We start from the raw sequence: 26,507 nt of genomic DNA, 5'->3' as shown, positions 1-26,507 counted from the left end.
GTCAAAAAGTCCAATGCAGAATGTAGAACTGCTTAAATGAGCAACTGCTAAGACAGTGAAGCTAAATTATGGAAAATGAGTGATGTAAAGAATAAGGAAATTACAGAGCAGTTCTTAGTCTCATGAGGTCAGCTTACCCTCTCCATTTTTCATTATTTCTCTTTCCATCTCGGAACAGATTGCCACGTGCTCACTGCTGACATATAGCTGGCTACTAATACACAGAAACCCTACTATTGTGGTGGCACACCAAAGCACCTCTACATTTAATGTGATGCAAGGATTTATATAAGAAGCCCTAGCATAACCAAAGTTATTTTTGAGGAAATTTGGCCTTCATTCCTGGAATTCCAACAACCAACTTAAGCTGAAATACCTGCTCCTTAACACTTCAGACTTTTTTGTACAGATAGAACTACTTCTGACATCTGAGAAAAATCCCTTGAATAGAGCTGCAGGATTTGGCTAATTGTAAGCAGAGGTTCTTATTTTGGCTTTCTGGACACTAGTCTGTAAAATCCTGTTTTCCAGTGGCTTATAAAACTTAACCCATCAAAGCTTCTATTTTCCATGCTGCAGCATCTGCTGCAAGCTGGTTCCTGTCCTCACTAGCCTGATCTAAGGGAAAGCTATTTCTGTTTCAAGAAGTAAAGCACCCAGAGCAAATTTGGTTTGTCCCAAGTGAAGGAGGCTTCAGAGTCTCGTATGTGTGAACACACTGAGGACACACTAGCCTCAAAGGGCAAGTATGCAGAGAGCAACACCGACATTTGGGGCAGAGAACAAGACTTGCCATTACTGATGCTACCAAACAGGCGATATTATACCTCCTGGCTAAGAGACAGCACCTCCAGCCTCAGCATTCTTCATGCTGATAGCTAAAAAGGGGAAAAGGCCTGGTTGGAAGACAAAGAGACAGACTATTTTCATTCATCTCTTCTTCCATATGCCTTACAAAACAGCCTTTAATTACATGATAACATATTTTCTACAGGACCTGTAAATAATTTATTTCATAGACTTTATTCTGGGAATGCATCAAGAAAGCAGTGGACTATTATCTACAGGACTCCTATCTCATTTGTTGCTAAAGCTGGATGATAAATGAATCAGGAAATTATAGAGAGAAAAAAAAACCTAGGCTCATAACAAATACATTTATTAATTTTAAAAGCTATTTTGCTATTTTTTGCATGAAGGGCAATAGGAGAATTGTTTCACTTATCTAGAGTTCTGTTTACTGTTTACCTAGATATTAATCTCTACTTTTGCAGAGATTAATCTAAAGTAATAGATTGCTTTAAATCTGTGAATTCCTTCCTCCGGATCAACATGTAACCCACGCTATTGAATAGAATTGGAGGAGGAGGAAGGACTATGCATACCAGCAAGCAACAACCACCAAGGAATAAAAACAGAGTTCAGGACTAGCAACACAACAGTGAAGACTTTTGCAGAGGAATATGCATAGTTAGATGCACATTCTTGACTGGTTGCAACAGCCACAGTCTGTGCTGCCACCTGTGTTTAAGACTGTGTGAATCAAGGCTGATGCCCAGCTGCTATTTAAGATGCCAAGTCAGACGCACAACAGTACTATGCACTCAAAGGTATCAGAATCACACAGCAATAAACTCCTAAATATACTTCTAAAACCACCAGCAGAATAAAATGGTTCCAGCATTTCATATCACATTGTCATTAGAAACAGCTTGTTTGTGAGGCAGATATAAATCTGGGGTTCATCTAAACTGTTGATGTTAGAATGCTTCTTTCCCATCCCATAGCCAAATCCAAAGAGAAATTTACATTTTTTCTCCCTCTTAATACTTCTCTGCTGATCCTTTGGGAGAAACAGTTTTTAGGATATATTTATTTTTCTTTCAGGGGCTTCCACTGATTTCAATTTAGACCACCTTCCTGGTACAAGATAATTAATAGGAAAGCAGAACAAATGCCCAGGAGGAATTGGTGAACAAGTGGCATCTCAGCTGTAGAAAGGATTTCAAAAGCAACCCATTCTGACTGCCTTTCATTTGAAAGCCACCTACAAGCTCTAGTGATGCATTAAAGCTAAGCATGGCCTGAATAATCTACAAATGCAGGGCCTCACATGGAAGAAGGAGGGCAGTGAAATATTTGGCAATATGGCTGCTCCCAGACACTGGAGGGCCTCTTTTGAAATGCACAGCCTTATCAACTAAACTGTTCAACCCTGGCTTAATCAGTGATTGGCGAGCTCAGAAACTGTAGTCCCCAGTTGTGCTTCTTTTATGGCCCAGCTGGTGACAAGTGGAAAAAACAGTTTAAAATTGAAACAACAAAAAAAAAATCAGTAGCCTTAGGCATCTCTTGATCACAACTTTCTAGCAGAAACTGAAAGTTAAAAGTGGTCAGTCCACCACAAAGGCATCACAAGCAGCTATAGCATCTGCAAGAGAAAAAGGAGATTTTTCATCAGATGAACACAGGTGGCAGAAAGACTTGAAAGCAGACAATTATTCCTTTTGAAATCTACTTTTGACTGCTGCACTGAGCGTTCCTCAGGTGGCTGGGACCCTTTCAATACTGCTTCTATTAGGAAAAGAGCTACAGTAGATAAGTAGCACCAGTTCCCAGTTCAGTACTTTGCTCTGACAACAGCAAGCCAAGGCTGAGACAGACAAACTTACTTAGGTAAAGTAATAATCATCACTTAATAATGATGTCTGTTCAGTCATAAAGTATGAAAAAACAACGTTTCTTTAAAGTAAAACAAATCATATTTGGATAATCTCTGTCCAAACTCTAATTCCACAGGAGAAATCTTCTGATCAGAATAGATCATGTTTTAACTACAACCACTGCTAGTAACTGCTACACTTGGGAAATAAATACATAAAGCACAAGGCTGGGTATAATATAACAAATCCTAATAAAATTGAGAGCTAAACTTGATATTACTCATCACTGCTCGGGAGGCAGGAGCTGTGGGTAAATAATGTAAAAGGACCAAGAACAATAAACACTCCCTTGTTATCAGACAACTTTCTTAAAAAAGATTAAAAAAACCAAACTTATTAAATTTTCATGTACTGAAACTCAATTATAAATCTACAGAAGTGATTGATCAAGAGAAAAATGTTAAAAGAAGCAGTTATAAATAGGAACTGCATATCATTGCCACTGGTGTTTCAACTGCAATATCCAGTGAAAGTAATTAGCAGGAGTGGCCTGTGTCCAAAAGGCTGTTTGCCTTCTTAACTGCAATACCTGAGAAAATAAAAGATACTGCCTCTCTCAGATCTTTTACATCTCTAAAATATCAAGGATACAAATTTAAGAAAATAAATGTATTTTAAAGGCTTTAGCTAAATTTTTCAAACATTCTAGCTATACTGTCAGTTGGAAAAGAGGGTTGAAAAATGCACTGAAAAATAATTGCAATAAATCTTAATGTACAACATCACTTTGCAGTGCATTACAACTGTGAATTGTTGTTTAGAAGTGATTTTGTCAGAATAGTTACTCAGATTCTTCAGGACTTGCTCCTAAAGCAATGTTCTGGCATTCTCATAAACTTATTTTAGTGGATGCAAATAGCAATGAAATTCAAGATACTGCAAATCATTTTCCCTTAAAATATATGAATTAAATCCAAATTAAGCATGCAGAAGAATTTGATTATTGTATCTGCAGTGACATCTAGTGCAAGAAATCAAAACCACAGTCAAACAGGCTTCTAAAGAAAAGATGCTATTTTCATTCATTGAGTGATTACTGACCAAGATAAACAAGAATAATTAACATCAGCCCTCTTGAAACTTTCATAATATCTTTTCCTCTGCACAGCACTCAAGCCAGCTGAAGGCAACTCTATTAAACATAATATGTTAATAAGAGACTACTTCATGCGAATGTGCATTTTTCTTTTTCATACAAATTCAGTTTGATAAATGAACATATATTACATAATTGCTGGAGGACAAACAATTGTTGAGAAAGCCAATATCCCTAGGAACAGAGCTGCTACTCTATTTATTCTATGAACTTTTCTAACAGAAAACAAATTCAGCAGCAACATCTGACTTACATTCTTTCTGCCAGCTCCATAGCTGTGCAATCCTGTGTTAATTTTGCAGAGATTTTTAAACCTCTTAAAAATTCAAGCAGATGACATAGCTTTTAAAAAGGAAACAAAAACTGGACACATGCAGTAAGAGTTTTCTAATATAAACAGATGATAAAAGAAGTTATAAAATATTAAGTAAGGTTTGTTGAAGTCAAAGTACAGATGTAATTCTCCCTTTAGAAATAGACAGATATGCTTCAACCACTGCCAATAACAGACAGTATAAGCAAAATGCAACACCAGTATGTCTAACAACAAGTTTACAAAAAGTATTCACTTACTGAAATAGAAAAAGCCTTCGAAACAATTCCTGCCAAACATACAAATAAACACATATGCCAAAGCTGCAAATGCACACCAGTCTTGTAACACCATTTTTTTCATTTGACCTGTAAATACAACCAATTTTAGAACCTGTTCTCCACAGGTATGTGAGCAGAGGTCTTTAAAATTCACATGCACTTCTTAAAGGCAGGATTAAAGTCTATTTACTTTTTACAAGTCCTAGAGTTCATTTTTCAGGAGCGGAAGAGCTTCTACAACTCCTCTATCCTACTGCCATCAAAAGTAGGAGACACTAGAATTTTAGGTGAAAGCAGAAGGTGCTAATTGAGAGCACTTCTCACCTGAGGACTGAGCTTGTTAAAGCAATGATATGAAAGAATGAAGAAAACAAATGCTCAAAGGGCAACATACTGGGGTAGAACACAACACAAATGAGAAGAGGAAAACCAGACAAGTGGGTCACAGTTAATAGGTAGTAACAACAAGGCATAAAACAGCAAAATGGTGATGTATGCCCAGTGTTTCAGTTGGAAGAACCAAGACAATAGTGTTTTAATACCATTCAGCAAATGTGGTTTAAAGATTATCTGGCTATGTAAATAAATGTAGACAAATGCAACATTTATATAGAACACAACAAACTGCTTTTGACAGATTTCACTATGGTATGCAAGCCACCATGGAAAGCAAAATGTTAAAATAAATTATATTTGCTTGTGTCACCCTAATCTACACCTCATAACGAGCAACACAGCTGCTCTGAGTTTTGGTCTCCTACTGTCTTTGCTGCATATAGCCAAGATTCCTAAAGAAAGAAAATTCCCCTGCTTAGATGAGTATGTCCACCAAATTAATTGGTATTAATCTGTATTTATTCATCATGGCAAGTCAAGAGTATTTCATTTTCCCTAAAAAGAGGCATGATATAAACAAACAGTAGATGTTAATGCTTGAAGATAAGCAGTTTACATAGAGTTTACATACATGAAGTAACAACCATCGTTAAGAAATAAATATGCACTATTAAGCAGTAGTCAACCAAACAGCACAAAAAAAGAATAATCAAATAAATCATCAACAGTGCTCAATAACATATTTGCACACCATGTGGTAAAGTGCTGCAGCATAATTATTGATGCAAATGAGGTGGTGTCACTAAATCCAACAGGATAAAGCCAGCTGAAGTAGTGACTAGTTAAACTATTGATCACACGAATTCGACACACACACACAAAAAAAACCCTTGTCCTTTAATAGACTCTGATGATAGATCCCTCTGCATACTTTGACATTGGTTGACCACCAACACACAAAACTAATGACGTGGTTACAATCAAACAACAGGATAAGCAAATAAAAGGAAACTTTATATCTACTTCAAACTAAAAATAATTTTAAAAGAGCATTTAAATACCTTTACACTAGCTACAAATGACATATATTAAAGAGGCAACAGCTCAAAGTCATACCAATTTCTACACAAACAGAAAAAGGGAGAGAAATTTACAAGGAAGTTGGGAAGAAAAACCAGCAGAGAATTATATAAAGGAGTGCACATTTTAAAAAGATTAATCTATAAGCTGCTAAAGGTTAGAGAAAAAAATTGAAATGCACAAAGGATGACAAAAAAAGGTGACACTTAAAAAAAAAGATCTCTAGGAGAATGACAACATATGCAGTCAAATAAAGCAGCCACATCAAAAGAAGTTTCGTACCAATTCATTAAATTACCAATTAAGAGAAAAAAATCAAAAGTTGGATAGGTTACCCTAACATCTCAGATCCCACGATTGATCTTTAGCAGAACAGTACAAAAAGAACTAAGGAAAAAAGCAAACATGATTTCTTCCCTCCTCCTCTTCTTTTTGGGAATGTATATGAAAGAACATTAGAAGAAGGCAAAAAAAAAATCACACAAAGATCCAATGTGCTTGAGATGAAAGCTAAATGCTCCAGTTAAGTGCTGAGGTTGCAAGACATCTGAAGACAGAGACGTAATGTAAAGCAACACTGTTCTGTGAGGTGCAATCCTTTGGTGGTATTTAAAGAAATAACCCAAAGCCTGTGGACTTAAAACCAAACACTATCATTTTGGACTCTGATGCAGTATTTTACCCAATGGTGAAGCATCGTCCACATATTTATTAAATTTATTAAGCATTCAAATATCCTTGCTTTTATTAAAAACAAGGACGGACGGCAGATTTTAATACTAAGGTTAGAGTGTCAGTTTGTATTACAGTGAGAAGATCACTACTAGACACAACACTTGGCACTTCAGGCAGATCAATACCAAGAACCTGCCATGCTACACAATAAAGAATCCTTCATACAGAATCAGCACAAATTTAAACTCTGATGTATGCAGTGTCCTAAGCTTTAAATATAGAAAATGAGAAGATTTGGGCTTTAGGTGTGAGTTGACAATAAGTCAAACTCCAGAGGAAGCCACCCACAGTCACCCTCCAAAAGGATTCTTCCAAAAGCACAAAGGAAAAAGAGCACACTATCAGTGCTACCACCCCCAGCCCAAGATACATCCAATCTATCATCAATAGAATGAAAGACTGTACAAGATGTTCACAGCTGGTAGCGGCATTCAGCCACTGCACACTACCCCAAATCCAAAACTGACAACATTTGCAGATAGGATAGTTCAACATACTCAGTCTAAAGATGGAAAAACGTAACTTCAGGTTAACTGTGCACAAATGTCAAAGGGGATAAAAGCTACCAACAGAAATAAGGAAGAATACTGGGATGCACATGTCAGATGCACATAATAGAAAAATTGAAAAATTGAATTTTAAGCTGCCAAATACTTTTTATCACAAACCTGCCCTCACATGGATTTTTCTGTTCCTTGGCACTTTATAGCTGAAGAGTATTTTCCATTCTCTATGAATTATTTTCAAGGTAGCATTTAGATGCTGCTGGCGTAATTTTAACAAGGTTCAAAATAACTGGCAAGGGTAAAAAAAATTAAGAAACCTCTTCCTTGCAAAACACCATCTATTTGTCAGGCATCTTTGCCTGATGAAAGCACCGTATTCATTGAAAGCCAGGTAACTTTTTCCAACAATTATCTGTTGATCTAGTGGAAGACACCAACATGCCCTGTGATTCTTACTTGAATTCTACAAGTCTTATGCAAAATCCTTTCAATTATTTTAGATTTAAACATTAACAGATTTTCCCATCAGCCTGTGAGATCAATTCAAAATTATGTGGACTTTAATATTTAGAAATTAGTACAAAAAAGCATAACTACATACAATGAAGTAGGGAATCCCATTCAGCTACAAACAAGTGTACTTGTATCTTGCAGGCATATGCCTAAAAGATTTGGAGCAAAAAGTGTTAGAAACTAAAAAGCAAATGGTTTTTAATTCTCCAAGCCTTTTGCAGGTCAGGAATTGGAAGGCACCAACTATCTCTGGATAGCAAAGCCAGACTTCAGTGATGTGGACATACAAAGACAGTCTCACTTCTCAGAGTGCCAAGACAATCTGTTTTTACAAATTACGTGTACGGTCTCCGTGTGCAAGGGAGGGATGTAAACAACGAAACAAAAACCCCAGTGAACTCACAGAGAATCCATAACAAAAAACACCACTGCTCTGCAAAGTTTAAAATCTGCTTTCTGGTGACTCAGCCTGGCAAACTTCCAAAAAGCCTTTTCCTACTCATATGCTGTCAGTGATTTCACAAATCATTAAACAAGAAGTGAATAAAAATATGGATACCTTCAGTGAAATAGTGTAAAATAGAACAGTGCAACTAAGAAATCTTCTGCAGATTTGCAGGGTGTTTGGGACAAAGGAAGTTTAATCAACTGCCTTTAACCCAAAAGTGGAGTATAAGGTATATTTATACACTCAAAATATCATCCTATGAGAGTACAGTTCATACAGAAGCTGCAAGAATCATGCTGAAAAAGGTCAGTACTAGAAAATCAGAAATTACAGCTTCTATGTTTAAGTCCTTTAGCTTCAAGTATTTAACAAATGCAGCTTTCCCTTGTTTATATGTATTGTTCAGTTAACACCTCCTGATTCTATAATTTATGTGCATGAATCAGTGCATTTCCAACATGGAGCTTTCAAAACTTCCCATATGCAACATAATGTTCACTTCCACAATTGACCAAAATTCACAAACACTGCATGTGACAATGGACTTCCCAATCTACATGCGAATAAAGAGAAAATTAACGAAGTTTTATGTATGTATAGATGCTTCAAAAAAACGAAACAACAAAGATGTAGCTAAAATATCTCTGATGAATATGCAATTGATAATTCCCAGTTCAGTATCTAGACAGACATTAAACAGTCTGTTCATCCTTCCAACTGCAAAGTAGTTACCAACCCTGCTCCATTCTCTCTGCTATATGTGCTTTACTTTTATTTTTAAGCACAGAGCCATTCAACTCATGTGGAAGTCAGATCAAAGACAGTGGTAGACGTGAAGAAAAAAAATTAAGAAACCAAAAAGTGATACAAGAAAAATCAAGTTTGAGATCAGCAATACGGATAATTAAAAAATTACTTCTAAATGCTTGCTTGAATTGCACTACGAACAAGTTATGTTCAGCAAATCCTGAAAGCTTAAGCTTAATTTTCAAAATTTTTATTTAACAGAACTGATAAAACATTTGGCACCAAAAATGTTAGTTAACATGTTAAAAAAAAATTGTGGGGATTACTCCTCTGTGTATGTGTGCATGCACACATGTGCTTGTACAAATGCATGGAATCATCAAGTAGTCCATTAAAATATAACCTCAGACTGCCACCTTAATCATGCACCAAATACCAATATCATGCACCTGGTGAAAAAAATATTACCAGGACAATGGAAAATCCATATCTATTATGCACTGCATCCACTGAGATACCCAATGCAAGATAGGAAGTGATTATTCACAGGTCTTGTTGATACCACAAAAATACCAAGGATATGAGGGATCCACTTGTCCCTGGCCCAGACTTTCTGCATTTGTAATTCAATAAAACCATTCAGCAATTTAAAGATTTGTTAGAGAGAAACTGTTTTGCACTGTGGGGTCACTATGGTGAATAGCACAAGGAGCTGAGACACAGAAGATGACTAGAAAAATAATTTTTTTTAAGGAAAATAATAAGGCTAGTTCAAATGCCAAGAGGAAAAGATATTTATTTGCCTTACTTTCAGAATATCTTGAGTTTCATTCCATTTGTTAGTCCACTCTTTGGTCAGTTCTTGTACCTATGAAAGAAAACAAATTGTGAAGAAAATCACAGCTCTTCCAAATTTCTTGATAAATGCATTCTCAAAGAAGTACTAAGTATTTGTGTAATTCTTTGTGAAGTTTAATACTTAAGCATTTAGAAGAGCACTGATGCTCCTGCAATAATTGCCATTTCTACAATACTCCCTCAAAACACAAAATTCTTATTTACACTGTAAGATGAAAGGAAAGTCTGGGATAATTACTTTAAATAATTGTCTACCTTCAAATAGTTTCATAAAGCGCTTTAGTCCTATGAAGTTTACTGCCACAGACTGATCCCTTCGCTATAAAGGGACAGCTCCTTTCCCATGGCACAGGTAGGCATGTTAAGGCAAAAATCCCATCCAGAGGATAGCATGCAGAGGAGAAGGCAGACCAGCAGGCTTCAGGAGAGAACCAGAGCAAAGTTTGCTGCAACTTAGAAACTACCCACTTCATTGTCATCAGCACAGAAGTGAGAAAATGCTTGCAAAGGCATTACAGACAGGGAGAACGCTGGGTATAAAATCATTTAGGTTGGAAAAGACCTTAAGATCATCAAGTCCAACTGTTAACCCAGCACTGCCAAGCCACTACTGAACCACATCCCTCTGAAGTGCCACATTTATAGGTCTTTTAAATATCTCTAGAGATGGTGAATTAATCACTTCCCTGGGCAGCTTTTTCCAATGCTTGACAACCCTTTCCATTAAGGAATTTTTCCTGATTTCCAATCTAAATCTCCCCTGAAGCAACCTAAGGCCATTTCCTTTAGTCCTATAGCTTTTTATCTGGGAGAAAACTGAGCCACACCTGGCTACAGCCTCCTTTCAGGTAGTTGTAGAAAGTGAGGTTACCCCTGAGCCTCCCTTTTTCCAGGTTAAACAACCACAGCTCCCTCAGCCACTCCTCCCTCACACTTGTGCTCCAGATATTTCCCCAACTCTCACTGTCCTTTTCTGGACTCACTCCAGCACCTCAGTGTCCTTTCTGAAATTAGGGGACCAGAACTAACACAGCACTCGATGTGTGGCCTACCAAGTGCCAAGTACAGAGGAAGAATCACTTCCCTGATCCTGCTGGCCACACTATTGCTGATACAGGCCAGGTGCCACTGGCTTTCTTGGTGACCTTTAGCTGCTGTCAACCAGCACCCCCAGGTGCTTTTCCACGGGGCTACATTTCAGTTCCTTTTCCTCCAGGCTGTGGTGCTGCCTGGTGTTGTGAGCCAAGGGCAGGACCTGGCACTTCACCTTATTGAACCCAATGCCGTTGGCTCCAGCCCATGGATCCAGCCTGTCCAGATCCCTCTGTAGAGCCTTTCTACCCTCCAGCAGATCAACACACCCACACACCTTAGTGCCATCTGCAACCTGACTGAGGGTGCACTTGTTCCCCTCGTCCAGATCATCAATAAAGATATTAAAAAGGACTAGTCCTGGGGAATACCACTGGTGACTGGCTGCCAACTGGATTTAACTCCACCCCTTTTCTTGGTTCGGCCATCCAGATATTTTTCTGAAACAATGCACCTGTGTAAAGCCATGAACAGACAGTTCCACCAAGAGAATGCTGTGGGAGACAGCATCAAAGGCTTTCCTAAGGTCCAGGCAAACAATATTCACAGCCTTTTCCTCATCCACAAACCAGATCATCCTCTCCTAGAAGGAGATGATGTTGGTCAAGCAGGATCTGCCTTTCCTAAACCCAGGCTGACGGGGCCCGATTCCCCTGGTTGCTCTGAACATGCTCACTCCATGACCTTCTCCCAAACTCAGGTCAGGCCAACAGAATGCTTAGGATTTGTCCTTCCTGTCCTGAGCAAGCAGTTGTCCGCCTCTGTAGGCAACTTTCATATAACACCATTGCACAAAGAAAGGAGTCTTCAATGCCGTTGCTCCAAACATCTCCCCATTTGCCTGCAGCTATTTTTTTTGCTCCTTGCAGATCAGCTCCAAATTAATCCATGACAGCTACAGAAGCTTCTCTCATCTCTACCTGCATCTCAAGATTTCAACAAAGACAAGTAAGCACACTTTTCAATGCATTACTATAATTCCTAGTGCTGCTAACTGGAACATAAGAACAAAATAAATTTCAAAAGATTAAAGAAAAACATGAAGGAAGTCTATCACAGCTCTATTCACCATACCAGAACATTTTGTATTGCTCAGAAACACTTCATTTCATTTTTAATTAAATCTTTTAAATGAAACATTTTTAAATTAAACTACTCCAAATTATTCTTATATAAGGAAAATAAACTCATTAAAGAAAGTCACCATATATTTGTCAGGCAATATAAATATGGTGATAAAGTCTTCAAATCTATACAAACAAATTAGTTATCACACTCATTCAATTATAAAAAAGCTATAACCACTAGCAACATCTACCAAGAATTTTCAGTAATTATGTCTGTTGTAATTATCATTAATAGTAATCACATAACCTTTTAACAAGGCTGACAAAGGTAATAAAATACACTCCATAAACACCCCAGACAGCAGGGCCAACACTTCTGAGCACAATAAGCAATGGTTACCATCAGAACATACATAACATATTCTAATTAGCCTATAGTCAGCAATTTACATTACTGAGCTACTCTCAGATAAAAGCTTTTTGTTTGTACTCAAAAAGACTAAGGATATAAATAAAGCAGGATTCTCAAAGCAAGACATAAATTTTCTAATTCTAAAGGTCAAAGCAGTACCAGTGTAAACTTGACCATTTAAACCAGCTAAGGAGCTGGTTTATTTAAAGGCATCATATCTACATTTGATTGGCATCTTTTGGCAGTATTCAGAACTAAATATTTGCTGCCATGTATTTGAATAATTCCAAATATTTCCCTCTTGCCTCTTCCAAAGTATGACTTTTACTCTTTTTTTTGAACCCATTTGCAACAGCTTTCAAAGCAAGCTAATACACAGGGAAGAATTAATACAGAATGATACAATAAAGAATGAAAGATTGCTAGTCAGAGAAATGACAGTATCATTATACCTAAATTCTTCTGGATGCTGTGAGTTATCCAAATTGTCTGAAGATTTTTTCCAGCCTCTACATTTGGCTGGATTATTGAAAAAACTTGGTGAGAAGCACACTGTGAAGTAGCCTAGACCTAAGACCCTCCCCAAAAAGATAGCTAATTAGGCACTGAATATCTTTGTACACACCAGATTTAAATACTGAAATTTTCTAAAAACCTACCCCACACCACAAATTATTTCAAATTACTTCAAAGCATAGGAGACCATTCTCCCCATAATCTTTTGCTGGTTTCTCTACACACTGAATATTTTGCTACTGTGATTACTTGCTACTTACTACTGTGATTTAAGTAGCTTTTCCCTCTCTAGTCTATTTACAAATATACTTTTTTAGTAAGGGAAGCTGGCCAGGGAACAAGTCATTTCATTTCATTTTCATAAACAGAACTGCTACATAAATATAAAATATGTATTTTGTTCTTAGTTACAATGTTATATTAGTAGGATAACAAAGTTACTTATTCACACACCTACTTTTTTTTTTTTAAGCATCAAGGCAATGCTACTGGTTGGAAAAAACTTAGTTGTGCATAAAAAAAAATCCTCAAAATTACAACTACTCCTGCATCCAGACCACCCACCTTTCTTTGATGTTTAAAAACTGCTTTATGAAATTATAACTCACCCTTGCTTCATTCTGCTGAAGCTTTTCTTCCATACTTAAAGCTGTCGGAGAATCCAAGAGTGCAATCTAAAACCATGAACAGTAAACATCAACAAAGAAAACAGTCACAATTTCTGGGGGAACCAAATGAAATACAATTGTTCAAGTTTTCTGAGTCTTTAGCATACTTTAATATATATAACTTGAACTTTAATATATATCATTTTACCTTGAAATACCGTAAACAGAATAATCAAAATCCTGTCAAGGCAGGTATTTTAAATACAAATTGGCTTGAGAGTACTATTTTCACTCACTACATAGACATGGCCACACACATGGAAACCAGACACATTTATTAGAGGTAACTCCTAATACAGCTCTCTTTATATTTCTAAAAAGCATGAAATTTTATTATGCATGAATAGTTATCCATTTTGCTTTAATATGTATGTATACTGCTTTATCTTTAATAACTATATCTTAACATAACTGGCCTTAGAAGAGGAAAATTACTAAACAACACAAACACACAGGCAGTACTCATTGTATGTGACCTTCTACACTGAATCCAGAACCATATTTTGGTAAACAGTATCTTCAGATCTACAGAAGCATTTGCAATACAGTGTTCAGGTGATATAAAGGAAAACAGAAAATAAATTATACAGAGATTTTTACGTATACTGCACATACGTAATACACCACCTGCTGTTTTAACAACCATCACAAATTCAATAAAGTTAAGCTTAAGTTCTCTATTGTCTCCCACACAGCCATCTACCACATCCTACCACTGAACCAGATTGATTGTGCAATAACCACTATTTTACAGCTTGAAACTAGGTCAAAGCATTCAACCTTCAAGGGGGTCTACGTCAAACTTCAAGTTACATCTACTTTGCTAACTCTAAAACATCATTTGAAAATAATTTGTTTTCCCCTCCTAAAGAATACGAAAAAAACAGAAGTAATTCAACCTCATAAAGAGTTTTTTAACTGTTTGTAACAAAGCAGAACTCTCTGTTTCAATCATGTACAATAGCCATTTCTGCTTCTAACATTGCTTCCCATCCCCTTTTTCAGCAAATTTTTATATAATGAAATCCAGCTGAAGTCTACCCTTCTACTAACAATGGTCCATGCTGAACTGACATTTCACATTGCACAGACCATCGAAAACAGAATTACATAGTTCTAGAAACTAATCTAAAGTAGTACTTCAGATACTTCCAAACTATATTTGCTCAAGTATGAAATCTAGCAGATCTGAATGACATTATGTAGAAGAGACAACTGGCCTGAACCAATTGGATATTCTTTATTGTTACTTTGGTTTTACCACCCTGGGAACACAGGAGAAACTAAACTTAACTGAGCATGTGCAGTGATTGTTTCCAGCAGATCATACTGACCAAACAAGAAAGAGAATCATGCAAAAGTGAAACAGAGCATTTTTATTTTCTTACACTACTACTGAAAATATTTTTACATATTTAGAATGTTATGTGCCTTCTAATGTACTGCACAGCCAAACACAAAATGTATTGTTTAAATCCATTCATACTCTACATTTTTATATTTATGCATCTTGAATACTTTAAACCTTCTACTTCTTTTAAGATACTACACAAAGTACCTCTTCAGTCCACGACAGACCCAGAAGGTATGCTCCTGCTCAGTCTCCTTATGTTGTGTTGACTACCTGTTCCACAGCACACTACAATCCAGCTCAGATTGTATTAGGAGAAACCTAAAAGATTTGGGAAGACAATTTTCCCCCCCTTATGTTAAAAGAGGTAATCTGCTGGCCATATGGAAAATGATTCCATCAGGAAACTAATATTCATTCGTAGCCTCATAGACCTTGTTTACTCAAATCAATATAATGAAAGATAATTACATTCTAGAAATAGATGTTATAACTCAAGGAAAATTACACATAAATTCCAAGTAAAGCTAACCTGATTCCCTTGAGCAAGCAGGGCTTTTAATCGGGCTATTTCAGCTCTCAGCTCACGGATCAGTTTGACGTTAGGATCCTCATTAATAGTAGGCTTGTTGATGATGTTTTTGGCTCTATTTGCATAGCGAAGAGTACTTAAAGTTTCTCCATAATTGACATCAGCAGGTGAAATAGCTAAGGACATGAAATCAGAAGCAGTTTATCTAGCACCATATTTTCATTTACTGAAGTTAGTTTATATTCTAAAAGTCAGATAAATTCAATGTGGGTGAAGAGACAGAAATATATCATTTACCAGTATGGATGTAATTTGTCCCAACTCTTCACCATTTTCATGTCACTACAACTTTGCATAAATAAACATTGTATGAGATAAGTGTATTAGGATAATCAGCTCTAACAACCAAGTATTGCAAAGAAATCTTGCTGTCAATCTATTTAACATTTACAGTTCCCTGGTAAACATAAATATCCTATATGAATACTTTGCAGGTTTTCTTGCAATTTTTTACAAGATCAGTCGGGAAAACAGTGAATATTTTTTAAGTATCAATGTAATCATTGAAAAGAAAAGATATTCCAGGTAAAACACAGTAGGGAAATTAAACAGCATTAAAAAAAATAACCAGACAAGAGAACTAATACAAGAGAAGAGCTTCTATAATTTACAAACTTAGCTGTTCTCCTGAGCTGCAGGCATCTGGCAGCACACAGAACTGTCAGCTATCTGATGCATCAAAAGAAATTAGTATTATTTTTCAAGCAACCTAACCAGGAAAAACAATGCAATTTAAATGCAAGTGCTAATGCTATCCTTCCCTTAATTTTCCTAACAATATATATGGTGTTCCAAATTAAAAGGATAATTAAGGCATCCAAATAGATGAGTGGAAACACAGAAGAAAAAAAAAATCCAGAAATCTTAATGATCAGACTGAACAAGAGTTCCAGAGAATCAGACAATGAAAACACCTAAAAAACTAATTAAGCAACTAAAATAATCTGCCCTTTCTCATTCTCTCAAAAACAGTAAGTATTTTTTTTTGTGGTAGAGACTCTCTGAGCTACAGGAGACGCACTTCGAAACAGCCTATAATTCCCCTAGCTCACATTCTCACTTCCCTGCTTTATCTACTGTTTCCTCTCCGTTACTCAATTATTCTCTTTCTGGGAGGATGTTACAATATGTTACAGAAATATGACAAATCATATCCAGACATATTTTTCTACAGCCATTCCTACAGTTTAAAGTGATCTTCCTGCATTTTTTGTGCTTAATTATAGAAAAGGCAGGACAAATGTATGCGGACAGCTTGCTGGGCAGTTAGGGAATTCTGCCACATTACCAGGAGAGTTACTGTTGAATAAAAGATCAACCATCAGGGCTCTGCCTAGCAGAAGTATCACTAATAGATGAGGAAGTAGCTGAAAAAGAAGCTGGGTAATGTAATCATTAGTATAGGCACCGAAAGCTCACTGTGTTTCTAAAACTTCTCTTCCCAAACCCTCTGTCAAAAAAAAAAAAAAAAAAGCAAAAAACCAAATCAAAACAAACAAAACAAAACAAAACAAAAAAAACATGGAACTGCAAGAAAGCAGCAAGAAGAAAGTTGCCAGCACAGCTTTACTTAAAGAACCAGAAAACCAAAGCAGAGTCTGGTTCAAAATCATCTACGATTCTCCTAAACATCCCCAAAATCCTACAACAAAGGAACTGCTATCCAGAAAATTTGACTGGTTCTGAAGAACCAGAACCTGATCTGATACGTTTTATTCACTCAATTCTGCTATCCCACATTCCCAAAAGTGGACTGCACCAGTTAAGACCACATTTCACTTGAGTAGGAAAGAGTGAGAGAAATTCCAGAGCTGCTCTTCTCCTCACATGCAGCAGTACCTGGACAAGTTTGGCAAGTGGGCCCAGAGGGACCCATTGAGGGTCAATAAGTCCAGGTGCAAGGTGCTGCACCTGGGTTGGGGCAATCCCACATAAAGAGTACAGACTAGGGAAAAGAACTTATTGCAAGCAGCCCTGCAGAAAAGAATTTAGGGGTTCTTTTTGGTGGGTGAACATGAACCAGCAGTCTGTGCCCAGGGCCCAGAAAGCCTGCCACATCCTGGGCTGGTTTTAAGCTAAAAGCGGAGAGATTTACATCAGATATTAGGACAAAATTCTTTACCCAGAAGGTGGTGAGTCACTGAAACAGTGAAGTTCTAAGGTGTGAACAACAGGACCTGAGACAAAGTTGACATATAGGTGAACCTTCCAACCAAATGTTATACATATATTTGGTCGTTAAGAGAGCATCGTTATATATATGTTAATTTATTGGCAAAACATGTCTTTACCCTTACATATCTAGAAACTGGGTAAGGCTACATCTGGCCTAATTAGGGGGTGTATTACAATCAAAGACAATTCCTTTGGTTCCTCCTTGAGCCTATGCCAGGTTTTGGGAGGAAGCCAACAGGAGAATGAAATTAGAAATTACATCTGCTTGTTTGTTCAACAGTATAAAAACTGGGCCACTGTCATAGTGAAGTGGAGGAGCCTCATGGCCTGAGGTGGACGCACCACAGGACTTCCCAATTGCCAGATGTGGTTCTCCAGTCCTTTGCTGTGACAGCTTCCCCCCACAGCTGATGTCTCTCAGACTTGGATGATGAATCTTTATTAGGGTAACCTGGTGATGTATCTTTCTTAATCACTATAGGCTATATTCTGTATACTATAGAATTTCTTTCCTAGTATTTGTATTTCGTAGTTTCTTTCTATATTCTTTCGTAGTAATGATCAGATGCTCTTCTTAGCTTACCTTTTTGTAATTCTTAGCTAATTACTATGTGCCTTGCTTAGCTTATCCTTTTGTGATTGTTTACAGTTTTACATAATAGTAAATATAGTTCCTTAATTTGGTGTCTGTCTCTCTGACCCTACCCACCAGCAAAACAAGGCTGGGGTGGATGGAGCTCTGAGCAAACTGGTCTAGTGAAAGGTGTCCCTGACCATGGCAGAAAGGATGGAGCTAAACGATCTTCAAGGTCCCTTCCAACCCAAACCATTCTATGATTGATTTCCAACATCCAAATCCTCACCTCCCCTAATACATCATCCTGGCTTAATTTTGTTTTTTTTGGGAATGGAATTTCCATTGCAATTTTTTGACAAACCTGCAATACATACGACATAGGAAGGGTTTTAAACTAAATGATCCTTGCAGACCTTCCTATGGGTAAAAAGGAAACCATGAGAGTTTTCAAGATAACTCATCATACTTAAATTTAGACAAGAAGTTAAAATGTTGTGTGCTTTTAGGTTAGATAAAAGTGACCATCTTTCCCACAGGATGTCAAAAGAGACCAGGTTGCTACTAATGCAACAAAAAAAAAACCAGCTTGGAACAGCAACTGATTCACACACCAGTATAGACCAGATGTACAAAGCTTTAATTACGCTGTGCAGAGTGTAAGTAAAAACCAGAATGTTACTAGAAAGCTCAGAAAGAAAGAAAGAATATGTGTAAACCATGTTCTGCCTTAACAAAACATCTGGAATCTAAATATTTACACCCACTCCTATGAAGCATGAACTATTCAGAATTCAAAAAGAGTAAATTAAAAACACTTACTGGCAATCATAATCGTTTTGGAGTTTCCTCCTAGGCTATCTTTTAATAGCCAAGTCAACACCGAGTCCCTGTAAGGCACAAATACTTGTTTCTTCTTTGAAAGAGGATTTGTTGCATCCTGAGATAAATCAGCTGTGATGAGAAGATAGAAAAAAATTAAAATTAGATATTTTCATTCATTTTCAAAAATGTGATACGCCATTATTTGTGCAAGTAAACAAAGGTATTTAATGACTAAAAACACCTCAAGACAGACAAGCACAAAAACCAGAGACTTACCTAAGGCAGAAATTACGTTTCCCAGAGTAACTAGAGATTTGTTAATATTCCCTCCTTCCTTTAATCTAACCCCTGTGGCACCAGTGGCATCTGCTCTCTCACTTCCAGCAAGATCTATCAAATGAATCTTGCTAACAGTTTCACAAGGCATTTCAGAATCAAATTTAGCCTAAAGAAAAGAAAAAATAAAATAAAGTATGTTAAGCTAATAAATACTGCACTTTTACTGAATCAAATTTAGTGGCCTTTTTCATGACATGACTGAATTTAACTTGTTTACAATAGGAGATCTTGAGAAGACAGGTGTATTAGAGATGCCACTGAAAGACATCTGATAATGAATGGTTGCATAAGTCCCATATTAGTTCTTTAAATTGTAATATTTGCAACTTTTTAGCCATTTACAGACAAGCTATGACACTGTGAGTTGTAATTTACATGATGCAGAGACCATGTGCTGCATTAATTTCATTAAGCTTACAATATTTGTATTATATTCATATATTGCTTTCAATAAGTTATAGCATGCACAGACAAATTTACACTCAATTTCTCCCCCACCTCCAAGTTCTCTTCATCTAGCAGGTCATCCATGGGCTTTCTAAAAATCCCCCAAAAACAACAACAAAGAGCAGGAGCCATTAGAAAAGGAGTTTGCTACATATAAACAAATAGATCCCTATGAAACACGTCCAATCTCTTGAAGGAGTTTATTTTTGTTACCTGAGTGAAGTTGATTGTGAAAATGGCATGTGACCTGCTACTAACATCATTCATTCCAGTTGCAGCCGTCGTCCTATTTATATTTCCTGCATCCATAAGTTCCTCAACATCAGTATAATTTTGGACTAAATGTTTAGACAAGTCTGAAGAAAAGCAGAGTGTTACAGTATGCTCACATATGTCCTTAATTTTCCTTACAAAAAGATTCAAATTACACTCACTACTGCAAACTATTGCTGCAATTAGTGTTTATTGTTGTACTTGTTTATCACCTAAGGAAAGGAATGAACATTGGACAACTTACAGATTTACAGTAAAAAAGAAAAAAAATACACAGTCTTATTAAATTATTCAGTGGAATAGCATGAGCATAATACCACAAGAGACATGAACCTTCCCTGGTAGAGAACAGATTAAGACAATTAGATCCTAATATGTTTTCATTTCATCCAAATATCTAAGATTTATAAATTACAGTCAACAAACTATTAAAACCAATTGCATCTCTTAACATTACTTAAAAATGTATTATAAATTTACAGATAAAAAACACTGTAATAATTTCTGGATTGGGAAAGCAAGTAGAAATGCAAAATTTAGAAGCTGTTCCTTCAATGCTTTTTACCAAAGAAAGCCACTGCATCCGTCATAATTTATATTTTAAAAGATAAAATGCCCTATACAATTAGACACTGAATTTTAAAACATATAAAGGTAATAAAATATGTAGTGTAAAACAATTCAAGTGTTTTTACCCTCAACATATGGCCCTTCTTTTGGATGCTCCCGTATTCGTAAGTTATTCGTTTTTGATGACTTCCGTCGGAGAAGATCTCTCACACGTTCATTATAAATTTCCAAGTAACTGAAAGAAAAAGAATAGAAACCCACTGACTCATTCAAGAGCCTTTTATAAAAGGAAAGCCATACTAAGACAAGTATGAAAGCAAAATGCTCAGAGAAAGAACACAGACCCAAAGTTAGCCTAAGACAATAATGACTACAAGGTACTGTATCATAAAGGAAAAAGCCAAAAAGGCAAGAAGAAAGTGGAAAGAAAGCAGACATGAGCAAGAGCAAGATCTCCTAATGTTAGTCCAAAATAAAGGGTAAAAAACAAGGAAGATGCTGTCCAGTAGCAAAGGCATTTGCACTATCATATAAATGATGCAGTATGCTCAGCTCTTGGCTTGAAGGTACAAGTACTGCACATTTTGACTACAAGTGCCAACAAAAATCAATTACAGGACTGAGGCCAAGTGTAAAAAGTTATTTTTTAAAAATATGCACTTTTCCCAGAGATAAAGTGAAACAGATTGTTTGTAACTGAAACAAATTTGATAACCTGCAAACTCTCAGCATGCCAAGACCTACCTGACTTCTGTTCGAAAGGATGCCTCATTCCGCTTTGTTTTTTCACTTATTTTGCTGAATAATCCTTCACAAATTCGAGGTATCAAACCTGCATCACCCTGCAATAACAACAAGTCTTAATTCCAAGGCTATATATGCATGCATAATATATTTTGAAAAATAAAACCCTACATGACTAGTGGAGAGTTTAAGACTCCAGAAAGGGGAAAAATCAAAACTTCTCAGCAAACACTTTCTTGCCCTTTATTTAACTGCAGTCACCTGGCCACTTTAACCTTTTTGTGTGTGGAATGTACAACCAGCTTCATTTCTTTGCTACTGGAATACATTTTGTCCCTCTCATTCAGTTTGAATAATCCTAACTGCCCAAAGGCAGAGACTGGCTCCCCAGAGTAAGTCATGAACTGCCTTATCTCACCAGTGTCTTTAACTGCTCCTATCTCATTTCAATGTGGACTTGGCAACGACTGCAAAGAACAGGACAAGATGGGATATTTTCATTCAAACCCCCAATTCCCAGGTCACAGTCCTTCCTGTGTTGAAAAGGGCAACAGGTCCTCTGAATAAATTAGTACACGGTGACAAAATTAAATCTTCATTCATCATATCCCACAGTCCAGCCAAATTTAATTTGATATTAACTACTGAATGTTTGTCTCTGCAGATAAAAGAGTTTTCATGTATTAAATGCTTGGTTGTTTTAATAAAGCAAACTGAGTAAGAGCTATCCCACTGAGATACCCAGAAACTTAGCATGTAGCTTTCCTTGCTGGTCCAGGAAGAGCCCTCTCCAGCCAAGCAGTAAGCTATAGTGAGGGCTTTCCCCAGCAGCAGAGGAGCAGGAGAGTGCCACACAGGTCTGGTCTCATCTGACATAGGGGTGCTCGCTCCCAGCTGCCCCATTCCCACCAAGTATGATTAGGCACGTGACCAACTCCTGCTGAGGACATCTCCTCACCGCTTCAGGGAGACTGCAGTTAACACTTCCTCAGAGCAATGGCTCCCTGGAATAACAGGACAGGATGTACACATACAAATGAGCTTTGGGGTAAGAGCTCCAGGCTCAGGAGCAGCTCACAAAACAGTCTGTCAGCTATAATTTCCTTCCAGTCTAAACACATGTTAGCGATTCAATGTGATGGATTATTTACCACTGCAACAAGAAATGCTCTTGTGTTTAGAGTCAGGGGCCTTGTAATTAAGCAGGATGCAAATTAGGACAAGCCAGACTACACATTTAAATGTGAACATAGACTAGGCACTCCAGGCACCTAAGAGTTTGCCTGGCGGGATTCTACAGATAACTGGCAACAAGAAAGCACAAAGCCAAAGAACTCCCCATGCACCAAACTCTGTCAGAGCTAGTGCTCCATAGGCAAAGACTTCTCTCCCACTTGGACAAAAATCCAACCCTTTCTGCCCAAGCTTAATTGAGTTTGCTCCCATACTGGTCCCTCTGCCCTCATTCTTCAATTTTCCTCTGCATTCTCTGTCACAGCAATCTTGTTCCAGGTGCCACCTCTGAGTTCCTCTTCCTTGTTCCTTTGCCCAGATAAAATTCCCAGTTCATCATCCAGTCACTGTCAGTTTTTTAATTATACTTTATCCCTCCATTCTGCCTTTTCCCAGCTTCTTCCTCCTCTTAATCAGAGTCTCTCTATCCTTCTCAAACCAAGCTTCATTCTTTGAAATAATAATCTGTTCTCTGCTCCTATCTTTCCTAGTTCTTCACATGAATGCACCTTGGGTTAAAAAAACCCAAAAGAAATCCTAGATTAAGGGAGAAACTTGCAGATAATACGGCTTTTTTTTTTGAGACACTTGCCTCTGACAACAGAGGAGCAGCCTTTGCCAGTATCTGTCAATTATCATTCTCTATTTCCAGGTAAAATTCCATGGGTCAGTGTTGGAAATTCACACACACATTTTTTTATTTTATTTTTTTTTTTTACACAACAGAAGAGGGAAAATACTTTTCTTTCATCTTATGCTTGGAAATACCTGAATAGTTTTAATTAAAGCTTAGGGGAAAAAACATGGAAGATCTATCACAAAGTTTTAGGCAATTCATTAGTGTCTGACATAATCCAGCAACCACAAAGAGAGGCTCAAAATAGGAAGTACAAGCTGTAATTGAGTAATTTCAACCTTAGCAATATAATGTTGAGAAAGGAAGCACACACAGTTCCCAGAGAATTATGCTAGTAAAATGTACATCTTAAAGAATGCATACTCTTTATTGGAAACTATATTTAAACACTTTCACCTTTTCACCCCCTAGAGCTGAAGGGCAGGATCAACAACAGCTTTGACTATTTTTTTTTTCTGGCCTACAGAGTTTCCAGACATGAAAATCAGAAGAACCCAAATAGGTAGTTCATTCAAAAGCTGAATTTTCTCATTAAAAGCCTGTTCTTCTGTGCTATCTAACCAGAAAAATCCTGATTGCAATTTAAATGTACTGAGTTTTGCCCATCTACCTCGACCATAAGGAGCAAATTATTCTCTTCCTTTCTGTAGCAGCCTTTCAGGTCTTAGAAGATTTTTAATCCCCCATAGTCTTGCCTTCTCTGCATATCCAAGTCTGAATTTCCTGATATTTTATAGATCTCTGCTCATTTCAGTATCTCTGCTCAACATTCTAACTGGCCTATATATTTCTTGAAATGATTGCTGTACACAGAATTGCAGAAGAAGCCTTCCAGAGCCAAGAACAACAAATATTGAAAACAAAATGAGAACAGAACCCAGGCTTTTTAAATAGAAGTAGGGAAGAAAGAATACTTACTTACAATTCAAGTTTTCTTATAGCACTGTACAGAGCCATCAATTTTGAAGCATTTAATTTGCCAGCTGAGTATATTTTATATGCACTCTATACAAAGCCAGATTAAAGTATTTATGTACCATGCCAAGAAGATTAGACCTTTATTACTGAATAGTGTCAAACAAACTCCAGCATCTATTCATTTGCAAACTGTTTTGATAATTACAGTCATTATATATAGTGAGGCAGTCTCATAAAAATGTCACTTTTATAAATTTCTGAAATAGAAATACACACCTAGGTTGTGAGATCTTTTCTGGTGACAAAAGTCTATTCTGCTTATGACATTGAGGTAAATATCAAGCTACGTCTTTTGTAACAACTGAAAGAAAAAGATTTACAGCTAATTTACTCTCCTAAGCTAGAGGAGGTGCAAAGAGCCCAATCTTACTACATTTCAGAAGAGTGATCTATCCAAAGAAGGATAAGTGTTAATATTGTCCTTTTCATTTCTACTGGGAGAAGACACAATACATTTCTTTTCCCAAGGATTAAAGAATGAAACCTGCAGAGGCTGCCTGGCAAACAAGCTTCATCAGTCAGTCTTTCTAAGCTGCTCCACTCCCAAAAGTTTAGTGGGTTCTCTCTGTCCTTGGACAGTCACAGAGGCAACTGCGAGAAACCACTCCCATCCTTCATTCACAAACTGCCAAATATCTCCTATCACACCCTCCTCTTCCTGCAGTGCTCAATAGGACATAATCCTTAAAATTAAATTTCCTGTATAATCTCCTAAGGGTTTGATGAACTACTGTCATGCCCAACTTCTGTTTCTCGCCTGACAGCCTTCTCTAAGGACCTATTTTAATCTTCTGAGTCCTCAAAAAAGGTCTAAAAAGCATATACCTTCAGAAAAAGCTGATCATTAATTTTCTCAAAATCACTATTTCCTTTTTTTTTTGTCCCAAGCTGGGCATAGAAAATCAGCAGTAACATTAAAAATTTTTGGCTTTGTTACTGAATAAAAATTACTGGTTAGAAGGTGTGATACATGGAAGGGTTAGTAGCATATAGACAGAAGCAGTATTAAAAATTCTATAAAAAACATGCGCCTGTAACAGTGTAATTTTAATCCATTCCAACAAAAATATACAGCTGCTCACTTGATGTGGCACAGGAACTGGACATTGTCTACCTGGAATTCTCCAAGGCTTTCAACATGGTTTCCCACAGCCCGCTGCTAAAGAAACTAACATATTATGGTCTAGACAAGGGGTCTGTGTGGTGGGTGGGAACTGGCTTACGAGCTGCACTCAGAGGGTGGTGGCAATAGCTCCTTGTAAAACTGGAAACTTGTCATGAGTGGGGTCTCCAGGAATCAATATTGGGCCCAAAGCTGTTTAACTCTTCATAAGTGACCTGAACAATGGGACCAAGAGTACCACAACAAAGTCTGATGAAGACACCAAACCAAGTGGGGAAATCAATGCTTCAGAAGGGACAGCCACCCCGAAGGAAGACCTGGATAAACTGGAATTGTGGGCTAACAAGACCCTTATGAAATTCAACAAATATAAGGTCTTGCACATGAGAGAACATAATCCAGGAGTGCAGCAAAGGCTGGGATCTATCTGGCTGGACAGCAGCTCTGTGGAAAGGGACTTGGGGGTCCTGTGGACAGCAAGCACAACATGAGCAAACAGTGTGGCAAAGAAAGCCAACAGGATGCTGGACTGCATCATAACAACCAGGGCAGAGATGAAAAAGTCATTAGTCCACTCTAGTCAGCACTAGTCAGGCCACATCTAGAATACTGCATTCAGTTTTGGTCTCTGCCATACAAAAAAAGATGTGGATACGCTGGAAAGGGTCCAGATAAGGGCCACAAGGATGACCAAAGGACTGGAAAGCTGTCATGTGAAGAAAGGCACAGAGAGTTGGATTTGTTCAGCCTTGAGAATAAAAGGCTTAGAGGAGACCTTATAACCATGTTCCAGTATTTAACAAGTGCCTACAGAGAAGATGGAGACTCCTATTTACAGGGAGTCACATGCAAAAGACAGTGGTAATAGATACAAATTACTCCTGCAGAGAATAGGACTGGATACAAGAGGATCATTTTCCATGAGAACAACCAGCGATAGGAATTATGTCCCCAGAGGAGTGGTGGATTCCCAACAATCAACACTTTTAAGATTCATCTGAACAGGATGCTGGGCCATCTTGTCATGACCATGCTTTTGCCAAGAAAAGTTGGACCAAATGATCCTTGAGGGTCCTTCCAACCTGGCATTCTGGGTTCAATGAAAACACAACATACCGCATTTCCCATCATGGTATAGGACTTTCCAGACCCCGTCTGTCCATATGCAAAAACAGAGGCGTTATAACCTTCAAAAGCCGATTTAAGCACATCCGTACCAAGATTTTTGAAAACCTAAAAAGAAAAAAAAAGTTTA

The 26,507-nt window shown here is 37.3% G+C and overlaps 1 protein-coding gene across 11 annotated transcripts in view; it reads right to left on the bottom strand.

Moving 5' to 3' along the window:
• Nucleotides 1–26,507, bottom strand: part of KIF16B (kinesin family member 16B) — a 141,018-nt gene that overhangs the window by 93,398 nt on the left and 21,113 nt on the right. For all 11 annotated transcript variants that reach the window (XR_008430087.1, XR_008430089.1, XR_008430088.1 and 8 more), the window contains exons 4-12: nt 26,369–26,485; nt 21,282–21,379; nt 20,663–20,772; nt 19,908–20,050; nt 19,185–19,353; nt 18,906–19,037; nt 15,275–15,450; nt 13,332–13,397; nt 9,587–9,646 (exon numbers count right to left, since the gene is read on the bottom strand). Coding sequence is in view for 4 of the 11 variants with exons in the window: in XM_053938744.1 (XP_053794719.1) it covers nt 9,587–9,646; nt 13,332–13,397; nt 15,275–15,450; nt 18,906–19,037; nt 19,185–19,353; nt 19,908–20,050; nt 20,663–20,772; nt 21,282–21,379; nt 26,369–26,485 (1,071 nt within the window). In the remaining 7 variants the exon portion in view is untranslated. The remainder of the gene's footprint in view (nt 1–9,586; nt 9,647–13,331; nt 13,398–15,274; nt 15,451–18,905; nt 19,038–19,184; nt 19,354–19,907; nt 20,051–20,662; nt 20,773–21,281; nt 21,380–26,368; nt 26,486–26,507) is intronic.

Source organism: Vidua chalybeata, chromosome 3 (assembly GCF_026979565.1).
Source record: "Vidua chalybeata isolate OUT-0048 chromosome 3, bVidCha1 merged haplotype, whole genome shotgun sequence".
In the NCBI taxonomy this organism is placed as follows: Eukaryota; Metazoa; Chordata; class Aves; order Passeriformes; family Viduidae; genus Vidua; species Vidua chalybeata.
The sequence above is the reverse complement of the archived record's forward strand: the minus strand, read 5'-3'. Positions and strand labels throughout refer to the sequence as shown.